At 35.2% G+C, this 15,535-nt stretch overlaps 2 protein-coding genes across 2 annotated transcripts; one reads left to right on the forward strand and one right to left on the reverse strand.

Moving 5' to 3' along the window:
- Positions 1–3,212: 3,212 nt before the first annotated feature.
- On the forward strand, positions 3,213–7,127 carry LOC133822159 (uncharacterized). The gene is made up of 10 exons (XM_062254402.1): positions 3,213–3,715; positions 3,793–4,278; positions 4,365–4,522; positions 4,790–4,873; positions 4,993–5,045; positions 5,642–5,723; positions 5,898–6,005; positions 6,145–6,265; positions 6,447–6,532; positions 6,656–7,127. Exons 1-10 carry the CDS (start codon positions 3,337–3,339, stop codon positions 6,878–6,880), a joined length of 1,782 nt encoding a protein of 593 aa, XP_062110386.1. The 5' UTR covers positions 3,213–3,336; the 3' UTR covers positions 6,881–7,127.
- On the reverse strand, positions 7,084–10,995 carry LOC133822160 (ribose-phosphate pyrophosphokinase 4). The gene is made up of 7 exons (XM_062254403.1): positions 10,504–10,995; positions 9,863–10,178; positions 9,608–9,703; positions 9,155–9,223; positions 8,792–8,920; positions 8,314–8,413; positions 7,084–7,472 (listed from the first exon to the last, which is right to left on the reverse strand). The coding sequence occupies exons 1-7, from the start codon at positions 10,908–10,910 to the stop codon at positions 7,339–7,341; spliced, it is 1,251 nt and encodes a 416-aa protein (XP_062110387.1). The 5' UTR covers positions 10,911–10,995; the 3' UTR covers positions 7,084–7,338.
- Positions 10,996–15,535: the final 4,540 nt, after the last annotated feature.

A 15,535-nucleotide genomic window follows, 5' to 3' on the forward strand; every position in this document is an offset into this window, starting at 1 on the left:
TTGGCCTCCTCCTTGGAGAGGGCACAGGAAGTTGCTGCTCGGGAACCCCCCCGGCAGTGGGTTCGTCCGTTTCGGACCCTCTATTGTCATGGCGAGGAGCCAGAAGGCCAGACGACCTCAAATTCTTTTCTTGTGTCAAGGTCTTGACACATTTGGTAGCGGCAGACATCTTGGCCAGAGTGTCAGACCTCGACACCATGTCTGGTGTTGGGGTCGGGCGCAACCAGGGGCCTGAAAAGCAAGTCGAGTTTGAGAAATGACGAAAGGAAATACTCTATGATAAAGTATCGACCAAGGCAAAGACAAAATTGTACCTCCTCTCGCGAAAGCCAAGTTGTTGCTGGATATATCCGGAGTAAAGAAGTACTCCTTGTTGTAATGTCCCACGTTTGATATGTGGGTGGTGCCACTCAAAAACGTCCGGCCAGTTTCCTGATGACAGAAGTGAAAAAAGCCCGTCCCGTTGTGTTGAGGATTGGACTTAAGGTCAAAGAGGTAGTTAACCTCATGAGGTGAAGGTTCTGGCCATTTGTTAAGTTTGTACAGGACATAGAGTGCAGCCAACATCCTATATCCGTTAGGGGTTATTTGAAAGGGAGCGACGCCGAAATAATTGGCCACCCCCACAAAGAAAGGATGAAGAGGGAGATAAGCCCCCGCTTCAATGTGATACCGGGACCAGGCGCTGTTTGCCCCTCCTGGACGGTTAGCCCTCTGCTCCGCAGTAGGACGTTTAATGGTTACCCCCGTTAGGGGGTATTTTCTGAAGCAGTTCGCGACCATCCGAAGGGTCATCGAACTGGCTGGAGGAGTGTACCACTCGACATCAGGCGGATTGTGATGACGAGGACGAGCCCTAGTTTGGATATTGGGGTCAGGAGTAAGATTATCTCGACCACTGGTCGAGGGAGCCCCCGCCTGCGAATCAGGCTGGGCAGAAGGAGAAAGGTTACTTTCAAATTCGGGCCTTTTCTTGCCAGAGGATTTTGAACGGGCCATTGAAGGAGAAGGGTGCGGTCTGGAAGAGGCTCGTGAGAAGGGTATCTGGTGGATGCGATCGGCTAGTTGTTCTTCTCCCTCGAGCAGTTGGGCAAGGAGGTCGTCGTCGATGGGTCTCTCACCTCCCACAAATCTGGCATTAAAATCTGCAAACAGAAGAATGGGGAGGCGAGGTCAGAGGAATCTAGGAGATTCTTAAAGTAACGCTGGTCGAAGTATAAAAGCTAAGCCTTTATATAACAGCATTCTAACTAAGTCTCTCTGCGCAAACAGTTTAAAAAACGGACCAACAGGGTGAAAGTGAAAAGTTTTCCTGAAAAGCTTTTTCGACTCCCCTCACAATGGGAAGAAATTATTTCCAACTGGTTTAAAAAATCGAAATGCTACTTCGATCCTACGTCCTAAAAAGCACTAATCCTGGGTTTTAAACCTACTCATAAGCCTACGTTGCCTACAAAGACATCTTATCTACAGGCGTTCAAAAAAAAAAAAACCAGAAACCAAGAGATTCAAACAGTACACCATTTAAGAGCATGCACCACAAAAGGTTAGAAGCATGGAGTTTCAGAGTAACTTACCAAGGAAAGTGGTCGTGAAGATGGAAGTGAAAGTTTCGGGAGTCAATGAGCCCACCGTCTGATCCTACAGCACAAAGGAAGGTTCGCCGGAGAGAGTAAAGCTCTGGTTTTTAGGGTTTTTCAACAAAGAGATGACATGCGTAAAAAGGAAAGAAGTGCCTCAAGTAACCTTATATAAGTTTGTCTTTGGTGTTCAAAAGGCGTGATCATTAGTTTTCCATTTTCGAAGTATGGGGAAGCGTAATGGCCGTCGTAGTTGTTTCTGGGAAACTGAAAAGCCTTGATTAGACAGGAGTGGTTTGCTTTTTTCAAGAACGCACGAAGGGCTCTGACACGTCAGGAGGGGTTACCGAAGGGTCGTTCGTTCAAAGTTTATTTACTGTTCGTGGTAAATAAACTTTGGGGGGCAAATGTTATCCAATAAATTAGCATTTGTGACGTGGCAAATAATCTCTTGACACGTGGCTGACACCTGGAGCGTCTGCTAGAGTATCGACCAGGAGACACACCAGAAGCAGGACAGACCTGTTTTTACCACGACCAGACTGGTCGGTGGTTCCGCTGGCAAAGCAACATTTATGGAAAGATCTTATGTATCCCGAATTTATTTTATGCAATCTTCTGAATATCCCATGATTCAGGGGATAATATCTGTAACAATATTGGGCAACCCTCCATGAGCCTATAAAAAGCAGGAGATGGCTCATGGGAAGGGACTTTTGGAGCCCGGAAATCATAGAGATATAGAAATTATCTGTGAAAACTTGTATTGTTTATGAGGAGTGTTGAAACTCATTGAACCCAAGTTCTTTGATCACACTTTTGTTCCCATATCAATATCATTCTAAGTGGACGTAGGTCATTACCAGATTCTGGGGCCGAACCACTATAAATTACTGTGTTTTCTTTACTTTTGTCATTACGTTATTATCTATACATATTCGTCTATATCATTCATATTTTGACTCCGTGTCAGTTGGCTAAATCGAGGGTCAACACTCTTCATTTCTAAGTTGACGAAAAACGACGTCAACATTAACTTTAACGGAATATTATAAATATTTAATAAAATATTCTTTTAAAATTAATTAAAAATAGATATTTATTAATTATATTAATATAAATTCAAATTTAAATTTAAGTGTTAATAATATTATTAATAATTAGTTATATTAATATAAATTTAAATGTTATAAAATATTATTATGATAATAATATTTGAATTCATATTAATATATAGTCCTAATTTATTATTATATAATTATAATTTTTTACTAATTATATTATTATTATAATATTTAATATAAAACTTATATTAATTTAAATATTATAAAAAATTATTATAATTATAATATATAATATATAATACCTAGTCTTAATTTTTATTAAAAAATTATTAGTTATATTTAAAAAAATTATTATATTATATATATTTTAAAAAAACAAATAATATTTTGATTTAATTTTTTATTTAATATATTTATATCATTATTTTTATGTGTAATATTATTTATTTAATTTAAATTTATTTGACAATAAAATAAATTTAATAAAAATAATTATTTTTATAAATAAATTTAAGCATTAATATTCCCAAATTCTGACATTATTTATTCAAACACTGTTTTCGGGAAAAGAGAGAAAATAGTTTAAAAATGGATATTGGCGTGTGTGCGTAAGAAGTAGAAAGAAGAAGGTTCAACGTATAGAGTGATTTGGTTGAATTGAGTTATACGAAGGAGAGACTGTGAAGACCGCCATGAAAGCACTTCTCAATCCAGACCTTTCTTTCATTCCCATCTTTTCCGTTTGCGCTGGAAAATCCCGCAATCGGACTTGCAATCACCGCATCGGAACTGTATTCAATCTCCCGTCGACCAATCTCGGCCGTCGGATTGGAAGCCGGAAATGTTTGTCTGTGAGAGCTGTGTTGGACTCGGCCATCATCGACCAGTTCGGACTTTCCGAATCGGATATTCGGAACCCGTCTGTTTCTTCTACGTATCGGAGCTCGGAGTTGCCGAAGCCCAATCAGACGGTGCTGGATGCTCAGGCTAGGGTTTGCACTGGACCCACTCAGACTAAACCGCTTACTGACGAACAGGCTTCTAAGGTTCTCGATACCATTTTGAAATCTGGTAACTATTTTTCTTTGGGTGGAAATGTGTTCATGTTGATTTTCCTTTTTCAGTAAATTTTTTAAATAAATTTTCAGCTCGGGGGGAGCTGAAAGATGAGGAAGAAGTGTCCAAGGCACAAATGGGTGCTTTTTTTGCTGGGATGACGATTCGAGCAAATGCGTTTCCGGAAGCTACCCAATGGAGTGAAGGGGAAAGGCGAGCCATGAACAGTTATTGGCCACTGCTTGTTCGAGCGCTGCCGCCAGATGTGATATTCATAGCTGATCCCGAAGGGTCTATCATAGGGGCTGGGAGTTCAATTGGGCCTCGATTTGTTGGCAATTCTAGCAGCGAAATGAGATTGGTTGGTGCTCTAAGAGAAGTTTTAGCTGGAGGGCACCTTGGGTTTGAGGAAGTTCAAGGTGTTTTGAGAGATGTTCTTCCACTTAAAATGGAAAATGGTTCAATACCCAGTGGAGTAAGTGAGTCTTTGCTTTCGGCATTTTTAATTGGTCAGCGTATGAACAGAGAAACAGACCGCGAGTTAAAAGCGTACTGCCTTGCATTTGATGATGAACTTGGTATTTCTTTGCGTCTTTATGAATTTTAGAATTTCGCCGGACTGTTCAATTGCTTGTGGTTAACTTGTTAATTTACTGATCAACAGGGCCTCCTCCTGTTGCTGATGTTAGATCATTGACCCATTATGGGGAACCTTATGATGGAAATACTCGTTATTTTAGGAGCACGTTGTTTGTAGCTGCAGTTAGATCCTGTTATGGTGAATCTTGCTTGCTTCACGGTGTAGAATGGTTGCCTCCTAAGGTCAGTTTTCAATTTGTGTGGAAAGTTTTAATTTTCCTCCGCTGTGTTTTTTCATTACTAAACGTGCAATCCCATTTAATGCTCCCCTGCATTTCAGCTTCCAAAACGAAAGTGTCATTTCAACTTTGACATTGTGATAGATTTCTGTGCATGTAGTGATTTTTTTTTTTAAATGATATAGCGAGATGTATCATGTGAACAAAACTGAACTCTAGCCAATGTAATTTTCCTTCGCTGGTATACTTACAAAGTCTTGTTATTTTTCAGGGAGGAATTACTGAAGAACAAATGCTGAAGTTTATGGGAGCTAATACTAATCTGTCCCCTTCACAGGCAAAAACACTCATTGAGGTCATTGCTGTTCCACATGTGTCTATGCATCCCCTCTCTTAACTATGTTTTTAATTTTTTGTCATTTGTTATATGCCTTTTAACTTTTGTAATTGTTCAAATCTTCATCCTTGTTTCAGGACGAAGAGGTCAGTTTTGCCTACGTAAGTCAACGTGAAGCTCGGCCATCTCTGTATGAATATCTAGCCAAATTTATTCATTTCAATCTTCCTCTTTGTACTATGTGTGTGGAGACATTTTCGTTTTACCCCAACACTTGGAATCTTTTTTAGCATTTTATTATTGTAAGTACAGGATAATAAATACTCAATTCAGCAAATAAGTTTGTAAGATAGTTACATTCACGAGCATATGCATATATGCCAGGTTGTCAATTCTAGCTTGAATGGATTTGAGCAATGAGGTATCTATAGATTATAGAACACCCTGTAGACTGGTTGAAAAGCTGCGATAAACGTTTTCCGATTTTGGTTTCCCATTTGTCTACAATTCATTGTTGGACTAGTAGAGCTGGTATTACTAGTCATTCTGAGAAGTTAAACGTGCTTATGCTATAGTGTTACCATTTTTTGGCCCTGTATTCTATTTCAAATTGCTTAGAATTAATTGGCAATCTGGATTTTATTTTCTAAAAGAGATTGGTATTGGAGTTGAGAGTTTTTGCTAGTAGAAATATGATTAAATTTAAATCTCTTTCAATACGCATGGAAGTGTTATGTAACTGTATTTGTATGAAGACTGAAGAGGATAACACTATTCTTTGTGCAGATATTCCTTGATTAGATTGAGGGAACACATAAAAAAACGCCCCCCACTGGCAACAACTGAAAAAGTTCAGCAATTTGTGAAGGTGAGCCACATGCTATATTGTTCGAGAGTTTGTTCTACATCAGTTAGTTTGCTGTCTCATGACTTTTTATAAATTGCTTGGTTAAGCATTTTATTTTTAATTTAATGACATATCAAAAAAGATAGACCAGAATTTGAACTAACAGGACAATATAAATGATGTGTTTTTTGTAAGGCCCGGGGAAAGGAAGCAATTGTTTCTGGATTTTATCACGAAGGTTATGAGGAGCCACTTCTAATGCTTATGAAAAGAAGAGGTGTACATGCAGGCTTGGTGGTGAAGGTCAGTTTCTTTTCTGATGTAGACAGAAATTTCCTATTGTTGGTTTTTAAGAGCATTGGCCACTAACAATCTATCTTAAATCTTAAAAATGTCTATCAAAAGAAACAACTATAAAGATTTGACATTGCGAACTCTATAGGGTGAGGAAGGGGCCCTTTCAATGACGACAAGATTGCGGTCAACAAATTCATCTAAAGGACTTCCTGTAAACTATTGTTCTGGTTTTCGCACAGCAGGCATAAGATCTTCTGAAGTTGATGGTTTGTTTGTGCTTTAAAACTGTTTCTCTTTCTTAATGTTATATATTGACTGTCCTTAAATAGATTTCTGTAGTTGTGTTAGCTGAGAGTTTTATTAGCACACTTACATGAAAAAGTAAAACTGTATGATTATTTTATCCTAGCAAATTGAAACATGAGATTTCGGTTTTTGGCTATGCAGGAGTCTCGCTTGAAAATTTTAGCCTTGAGGTTAATGCCAAGGATTATGGTTTTGAGCCCACCGACACACCAAGAACTGATAGATCGGTATAATTTTCGAGACCTGTGATTAAATTACTGTCTCTTCTTGGCTTTCAAATTTGCTCTTAGCTGGGATTTTTTTAACCTTGTGATGTGAAAAGTCATTATGTTTATTAATCGCAAATTTAGGTTGCAAAGAATATAGAATTGGGTTTAGCAGCTCTTCATGGTCAAAAAGGACCAGCTTATGATCGAATCATCTTAAATGCTGGAATGGTCGATCACTTGCTAGGATGTGATGGTGCAGAAGACATATCTGTCGCGCTGGATAGAGCAAGAGAGGCCATTGACAGTGGCAAGGCTCTAAAGAGGTTACTAAATTACATAAAGAACTCAAAGAAAGTACAGAATTAAGGTCCGGTAAGGCATGTTTTGAATACTACAGAGAACACTTTTTTGTTACTTTCGCTTCACACAAACGAATCAATATAGGAGAAGGGGAGAGCACACCAAATCTGTTGTCTAATTCTTTTGTTCTTCGTGCTGCTGCCAAGTGTTTTGGTTTTTTGGGTTTGGTTAATGTAATAAAAATAATTCTCAAGATAAACCCTGCTGTGAAAAAATAATTTGGTATCTTAATATAAAAGTAAATGTGAACGTCTTCTGCATGTAAAAAAAAAGTGATTTTATTAACCGATGGCATTGAAAACAAAAACAAAGTGCCGAAAAAAAAAAGAAAAAACCAGAAAAATTCTATGGGGCCGCTTGAATGTCAAGTTCTCTGTGACTGCAGATTTAACATACTCTATATAGTCTATGCTAGTAAGAAAGGGGAGTTGCGCCCATGCTTGCTTGTTCTGTATTTCTTCTTTTTATATTTGAAGGGTAGCCGCTATAGAACCAGCGAGGCTAAGTACCTCAAATGGTGCTTTGAACATCACCTGTTGAACCGTTAATGGGCACGAGTCCGTTATCCAGAAGTAGGTCAGACCATCCTCGGGGTGCCCTGTGCCAAGAACATGGATTTCAAAGGGATCATAAATTTTACTTTGGCCAAATATATATGTCTTCTACTGTTATATTTATCTATCTATATTCATGAACAAATCAAAACATTTTACTGTTTATAAAGCAACTAAAGTAACGCAGTGGACAAAAAAGGAGGGGAACGACAAATACAAACAAACGATTCAAATATGACAGACAAAACGATTAAAAATACCGAACCATGACATGATCATGAATCACAGGAAACGATAAAAGTATATAGAAACGACAAGTATGCAAGAAAACACAGATCAGATATGACAGACAAAGCGATTAAAAATAAGAAACTCGACATAAATACAAAAACGACAAAAATCGGAGAACGACACAAATCGGAAAAGGGACAAAAATCCGAGAAAACGGTACAAATCGAACAAAACGACATTATTCGGTAAACGACATTATTCGATAAAACGAAATTTATTCCAAAAAGCGACATATAGAAGATCAAGTCAGAAAAACGACATATATCCGGAAACGACATAAATTAAAAAAGCGACAATAAAATTGCAAACGACATAAATCATAGAAAAAGATAATATTATTCAAAACGACATAAAAAAAAGAAAGCGATAATAATACAAAAAAACGACATAAAGCAGACCAAACCACAAAAATAAGTGCAAGTCATTCTATCAATCTAAACGACTGCAAAGAGCAAACTTAAAAACGCAAAGCTACTTAAGACTTGCTTTCATGTAATGTTCATTCAAAATAAAATGAGGTAGAAAATAAACCAAATGAAAAAAAGTGCTCACATAAAAAATACTAAATAAAAAGTAAGATAAATTATTAATTACCTTGATTATCGTGTTCAAAGCGTTCCCACGATCTGTTAGGAAAGATCCCATGTGTAACATAAGCGCTTATTTTTGCTGCACCATGGGCGGCTAATACTTTCTGGAGAATATGCGAGCATAAGAAAAGCAAACAATGAAGATGGAATAGAATTACTCTTACAGACAAAACCGCAAAAAATAAAAGGCAGAATTCTATAAGGCAAATGTAAGGTATCCTTACAGATGGACAAGTAGAAAACTTGTTCCAACCTTCTGATGTGAATTAATTTCTAAAATTTAATCCTATTCAAGAAAAAAAGTACCCAATAAAATCAAATAAAAATTAACTGTTTTTCCAAGATATAGGTATAAGCTTCACTGTAGATTTCACTCTCCACCCCAGAAACCATGCTTGCATTCAAAAATATAAATTTGAATTTCAATGTAACAGTAAGGCTTTAATGATAAAGTGTAATAAGTAGTAAGCAGGTATGCATACCTGGCATTCAATCAGGGTACCACCTGATTGGACCAAATCATCAACTATCACAACATGCCGTCCGCTAGGGTCTCCCTCTTTGATACGAACAATTCGTTGGTCACCTTCCCGAACTTTAGCACAAACAATCTGAATAACAATTGTAAGATGGAATAAGCAGGCTGGAAGGTACATATAACCAAAATGTCACTGATGATGTGAAACCCATGAATTAGATTGGACATAAGGAAACACAACCATACACAAAAGAAGAAGATGATGATGAGAGCATACTCAACTGGTGTTGCTAGAAATTATTCGGATGACCCCCATCTATTATTAATTTAGTCAAATAAACATTTTACATAAATGACATTTAAATACCGTTGGGAAATGCTGCAGCTGCTTATGAAATCTTTTCCATGCTCCATCATCGGGAAAAGCAATGGATATCTGGTCAGCACAGAGCGTCAAGAGATTAAAGACACTTAAATTTAAATACTTTTCTCAGGTCACTTGATGTACAAACTTTCAGAAGATCTAAAACTGATTTTACTTCAAGGACAAAGTTACAAATATTGTTTCAAGGCATAAATATTGCTAGTTTGCCTAATTCCTAGTTAAAAAACCCAAAACAAATGTACTCCATTGCCAAATTTCTTAAATTTGTCTCAAGTATCACATCCATAACTAAGCATACCATGGAAGAGTTGCAAACAACCAAACCAATTATCCCATAATTTGCAAAATCGAAACACTAACATGAGATGTGCACTGATGTTGAAGCTCAGCAAAATTTGAAGACTTGTATTACTCATTCAATTAGACAATACTTACATTGTGCGAATCAGGAAGCTCTTGAAGCCTATTTTTGAGCAGAGGTATCCCACTCTCGAAACATGGTAAAATATTGTCCCCAAAGTAGAACCTCTCCTAGGATCAAGAATGCAGGAAAGCAAAGTGATGAGACCATTGTCCCACAATGTGTAACTAAAAATTTTAATTGCAAAACCCATAAAGCCATGCTTTTCATGGATTAACAGTAAGAAACGAAAGCTGCACCCTAATAGCCTACAGATACTTGGCACAAACCTGCAAAGCATGGATATCAAATGTCACTATACTAGTAGGTCCACCTCTTGAAATTGGTATATTCGATAAAGTCCTAGCGAGAGTGAAAGCTGTTGCAACATCTCCTTCATCCTCCATACGCTCAGAAGTTCCCGTGGGGAAAAATGGAAGGACCAATGTGAATGAGGAGATGAACAATTTGGGCAAAGCATAGATTACAGAGAGCTGCTCAAAGATAACTCCTGGGGAACTAAATGAAGCCAAGAACGCCACATGTTGCCCACGAATGCCGTGGGCATTGGGAATGAATATATTGGGGAATCCATCATCGAATTTCCTAAAATTTACAAATTCGAAAGGATATGTCAAATTTGGGTTTTACTCCATGGTTAAAACTTAAAGAAGCAATCAAAAACATGTTATTATCTAAACAGACCAGTTACATCACACTCATAACGGGTCCTCTCGGACCCTTATAAGAAAAAATCATGTAATTGAGCATAATTAGATCATGATCAACCTTCAACACCAAAAGTCAATAAAAAAATATCCTACAATTGAAGGCAATTCTCACCATATCAGCACCAAATTAAAGAGTCCATAAATGTCATACGGCGAAACACAATTTCTTGTAAAATTAGCAAAGATAATTGAATTGTTACCTCCAGGTAATTGAACGAAGCTCAATGGAGTCAGACTCCGCAGCAACTCTTTCGGCGAGTGCCTTGGTCTCAGCGCAATAGAAAAGGCAGACCTTCTTGGAAGTCTTGGCAACGGAGGTGGAAGCCGCCATGGAAAGTGATGAGGAAGAATGAGACGAAGAATTCGGGACGAATCGAAAAGAATCGGCTTCAATAGTCCAATTCTGAGAGTTTTCAAAGCTCTTGATCTCGCTCCGGACCTGGACGGCGAACCTCTTCTGGTTGTAGTTCAAGCCATTGGAGAGTGACGATTTCGAAGGAAGAGGAAGAGAGAAAGGGGAAGGTGAAGAAGGTTTTAAAGATTTGAGCGCGTGTGGGCATGCGGGATTAGTGCGCGACGACGGAAGAGGTCGAGTGGCCGCCGCCATGTGGCGGTCGCTGGTTCTCCGGTTAGTTTATCAGTTCCGACCACGGCGATAGCTTTGGTTCGTGTCCAGTTGAGCTGACTACCGACTCGGTTCCAAATATATATACTACTGTTGTTGTCATGTGTCAAACGAATGAAACGATCATCTTCTTCATATTCCCAAATTGCCCTTCACTTTTTGTAAAAAATTGCCTTAACAATTAAACGCCACCGTTTGGACCTTTCATTGATGTTTATGTTTTCTTTTTCTTTCAAAAAATTTATTGTTTTTTTTTAAATGTATTGTTTTTAATGAAATAAAATGTAACTGTTATCACTCATTAATATTTTTAAACACAGAATATTTTGTACCAAAAAAGTTTGCATATTTTATCTGGTAATCAACAGTAAGTTAACACACCTGTAATTTTCACTCAATAATATGTATAAAATTAAATTACATTAATTATATAAAGTTCGATATTATATTATATTGTTTTAATTTCTTACATTAGTAATATATTGTAACTATTTTATGTTTATGGAAACTTAAACTGCATCCACCTCTTTTGAGAAAACTTATCACTATATTACAAATTTTATGAGGAAAGTTATATTTACACCTTAAAATATATATTATATTTTTTTATTACATGTTTATATATTCTAGTAAAATAACTAAAATGTACCACTTTAAATCTTTACTATTTTTATTATTAAAATTTTAGTCTTACTAAGCACACTCCCATTATTTATTAAATTCAAATTCAAATTCAAATTTTAATTTTAATTTTTTATTTTTTATTGAGTCAATCAAATATTTTAAAATTATATTCATTATTTTAACAACACAACAAATTTGCTATTTGAAAAAAAAATCATATAATTAATATAAAATTAATTTTATTGTAATTTTTAATTATTTTTCAAAAAATTATATTTGAGATTGTATTTAAATTTATGATATTTTATTTAATTATTTATTTTATTAAGAAAAATTCAAATTTATCATTTAAAAATTTTAATTGCAAAATTTAGACAAATAAGATATACACATATATTTCTTTTTTGTAAAAGGGTGTATAAATCAAGACTTAATATAAGAAATATATGGGGTGTAATTATAAATAAATGCATTGTTTAATCTATGAAATGAGTGTATTTAATGTGGCATGTACATATATAAATTTATAGGGTATAAATATAGCTCCCTAATATATAAACTAAGAGGCATTATATTTACACCCAAAATTTGATTAAGATACCCGTTTTTATTCAAAATTAATATATAATTGTTGACGCGGTTTTTCGCCAACAGATAATTAAGAAAAGAAGAAAAAGGGACTAGTGCTAATGTTGAACAGAAACAAATATATGATTTTAGAAATGAAAGGGTGACTCAAGACACGTTTTTTAAGTGGTTCAAAGGTTAAAATTTTTCTACTCCACTAGTCAGTATTATTGCTATATACTGGATATTTGATTACATGGTATTTTTTACAAGAGATAATCCAACCCTTATCAACTCCCAAGGTCTCCATATTTATAGGTGAAGGCACCTGGGAGTTGGTAAGAAGGTCATCCCGTGACCTTCTTACCTATTGTATCAACTCTGTGACATTCATGATTAATTCCTAAACCTGACACATAAGTGTGGTCAAATCAATAGGTAAGGAGATAATGGGCCGCACGGCCCAACCCAGTCGTGGGTGTCTGAATACGCACGTTCCTGCTGCGTGTCCGAGAAGTCAGGGGCATATCAGACACGTGATGTCTGATGTATGCACGTTTACCTTGCGTGTATTGACTTTACAAATGGTCATAGCCTCCAGATCCAGCTCGTACCACGAGTTGGATACTAAATCGACCTTCGGCCTTCTGAGTCCGGACTCAGTTCTTAGGCAAGCTTGGCGAACCCTTGGGATACTAAACTCGACCTTCGACCTTATGACGGCAGCTCCGGTTTTGGGGATGTCCACGAGATAATCATGATTAGGCCGCAGCTCAGCTCGCTAATCAGCCCGTGGGAAAATCAGGGCGTACAATAATATTTCTTTTAACTTATGTTGACATTTTTCTAATTTGTTTTTTCTTTTCATATTCTAAAATATATATATAAATATTTTAATTTTTAATTATTTAGATAAAAATATATAAAAAAAATACTTGTTAAAATAAGAGTTTTATTCTAAAAAATTATGAAAAAAGATAAAATAAAATTATTAAAATTAATAAAAAAAATTAAAGAATGTAAAAAAAAAAAAAAAAAGAGAAAAAGTGTTAAAAATTATTTTCAAAATTAATTTTTTAATGAATGGGGTGTCTATATATATATATATATATATATATTCTTGGGGTGCAAATATATTGCCTCATAAACTAAAGAAAAAAAATACTAGTTTGACCCTTTTATTTTTCTTAAATATGCGACCAATTCTTGTATTTTGTTAAATAATAATTCGTACCTTGTATTTTACAAAATGGTACCATAGACCTGATTTAAGGCAAAATATTTTCAAATGTAATATTTAATTCTCAGCTTTTCGACTATATTCTCCGCTTCTCTGAACTCATCGCATCACTAATGACCCAATAATTGATTTTATAATTAAAAATTATTTGACCAAAATCAGATATAGAGTACTATTTTGATTCATTTTGTAAAACACATAGTCTAAATTATCATTTAACAAAACATATGGATCAATTGCGTATTCAAAAAAAATATAAGGACCATAAAACCACAATCACCCCCTTAAATTCAGTTATCACCAAGTAATGTTAAACCCAAATAATGCTCACTCCCATATCATGAATTTATGGTGAGCAATTTCTTTTATGTATTATCAGTAGTAATGAGGAATTTGAATAGCTTTTGTAACCACAAAGCCAATAGTGAATTTCATAATTCATTAAAAAAATACAAGAAAGATTTATATTAATATATATATATTTATATAAGGCATGTACATTAATAATAATGGTGCAAGTTTATTGTTGTTCTAAAAAAACCAACAACAGAATTGTATACATATACAAGTATTCATATATACAAATATATGTTGTTTTCTTTTTTCACTTTTGATTAGGATCTAAGAGTGGGGTAGAGATTCATATAGAAAAGCTTTGAGGCCTTTCAATGGAGGCAATATAGGTGGAGGTGGCAGATAAGATACATGAGCATTGGCATGAATCTTTTTTGAGTTCTTAGTAGGAGCTGGTGGTGGCAATGACTTCTTTTTAAGGCTCATATCTGTACAAGATTTTCCACTTTTAATGCAACTCGGATTGACCACCATTGTATACCTCTTTGAGAACTTTCCTACACCTTCTGTATATAAGAAAAACAATATATAAGAAACTATGTTAGATATTATATATATATATATATATATATTACATCTAATGAAATGAAATATACTAACTGGGTATTATTATAATAAAGTCTGAATTACCTGCTGGAATAATAAGTAAGGCAAAGCTTGAGAAGAAGAACACCACCACAATTAGTGTTGTGAATTTTTTTTCCATATAGAATCGCCTGGGTTTGTTTTTCTTTTTCTCTTAATATGTGCATGCAAAGTTGATTGATGTGATTATATATCCAGCCATTATTGGAAAAATTTATACCAAAATCCAGGAAATTGGAGCTAGCAACCGTATATAATACGATGTTCGCTTTATTAAAAATTGTAATCTAAGTTTGACTACATTTAGGTACTATATTAGTTGTACCACTTGGGATTAATTAATTTTAAAGGGAGTGGAGTATTAATTGTTTAAGAATAACAGGTTGTTGAATAACTTCAATACTTCATGACCAATGATAGCTCTATGAACCCTGGCTAGGCTGTTAACAATAAACAAAGTCTTTTCAAAATTGACTTTAATTTAATTTAAAAAAAAACAAAAATAACTATTATAGTTGCTCAGACTGAACAATCTTAAAACGAATTATATGATTATACTTGCAATCATATTTTACACTAAATGATTCTTAATTATGTGGCTCAATGATAAAATTATTTGCTAATTTTATTCTCTCACGATGTCATTTGGAGAGAATAATATATACATATACTACCAGTAAAACTATAAAGGTGGTGGGATTTAGATTTTAGCTAGGTGAGATGAAGTGATTATAGTAAAACAATTCCCATTGCCTTTTAGCGGGGTGGTGGGGGCTTTGGTCATCATAACTAAGGTTGGGAGTTCAAACCCGCCCAAACTCAAAAATGTATATTATGTACATATTATATATTGTCCCCTTATGGTGGTGGTGGTTGATGTCTTATTCTGTGGTAGTGTTGTTGATCTCTCTCCTTGTAAGTTGTTTGACACTTATTATTCTCAAGATCATGTTGAAGTATCTCCACTGGTAAGCTGTATTTTTCTTGAGTAATTTTAATGTAGTTACTACATTTAGGTGTGTAACATGTAATGATGATTATTAAAATATTTTGTTAATGAAGAGTCAGGTCAAGTCAAGTAGTTTGAAATTAAGTTTATACAGGAGTGCGTGTGATGATCTTAATAATGCTTATTTTAGTGAATAAATAAGATATAAGCAAAGTGTCCAAACTCCGAAGTCATCTGCTGAACCATCGGCCAGGTTACAACGAAGCATAGGAAAATGTCATCGTTAGA

Source organism: Humulus lupulus, chromosome 3 (genome assembly GCF_963169125.1).
Source record: "Humulus lupulus chromosome 3, drHumLupu1.1, whole genome shotgun sequence".
Lineage (NCBI taxonomy): Eukaryota > Viridiplantae > Streptophyta > Magnoliopsida > Rosales > Cannabaceae > Humulus > Humulus lupulus.

Bases quoted from the DNA above. Each gene is read 5' to 3' on its own strand.
- LOC133822159 (XM_062254402.1), top strand. From the start codon at position 3,337: ATGAAAGCACTTCTCAATCCAGACCTTTCTTTCATTCCCATCTTTTCC. The intron at 3,716-3,792 runs GTAACTATTTTT...ATAAATTTTCAG, and splicing joins CGATACCATTTTGAAATCTG to CTCGGGGGGAGCTGAAAGAT. The intron at 6,006-6,144 runs GTCAGTTTCTTT...CGAACTCTATAG, and splicing joins ATGCAGGCTTGGTGGTGAAG to GGTGAGGAAGGGGCCCTTTC.
- LOC133822160 (XM_062254403.1), bottom strand. From the start codon at position 10,910: ATGGCGGCGGCCACTCGACCTCTTCCGTCGTCGCGCACTAATCCCGCA. The intron at 10,179-10,503 runs GTAACAATTCAA...TGTAAATTTTAG, and splicing joins CTTCGTTCAATTACCTGGAG to GAAATTCGATGATGGATTCC. The intron at 8,414-8,791 runs GTATGCATACCT...CATATTCTCCAG, and splicing joins GTACCCTGATTGAATGCCAG to AAAGTATTAGCCGCCCATGG.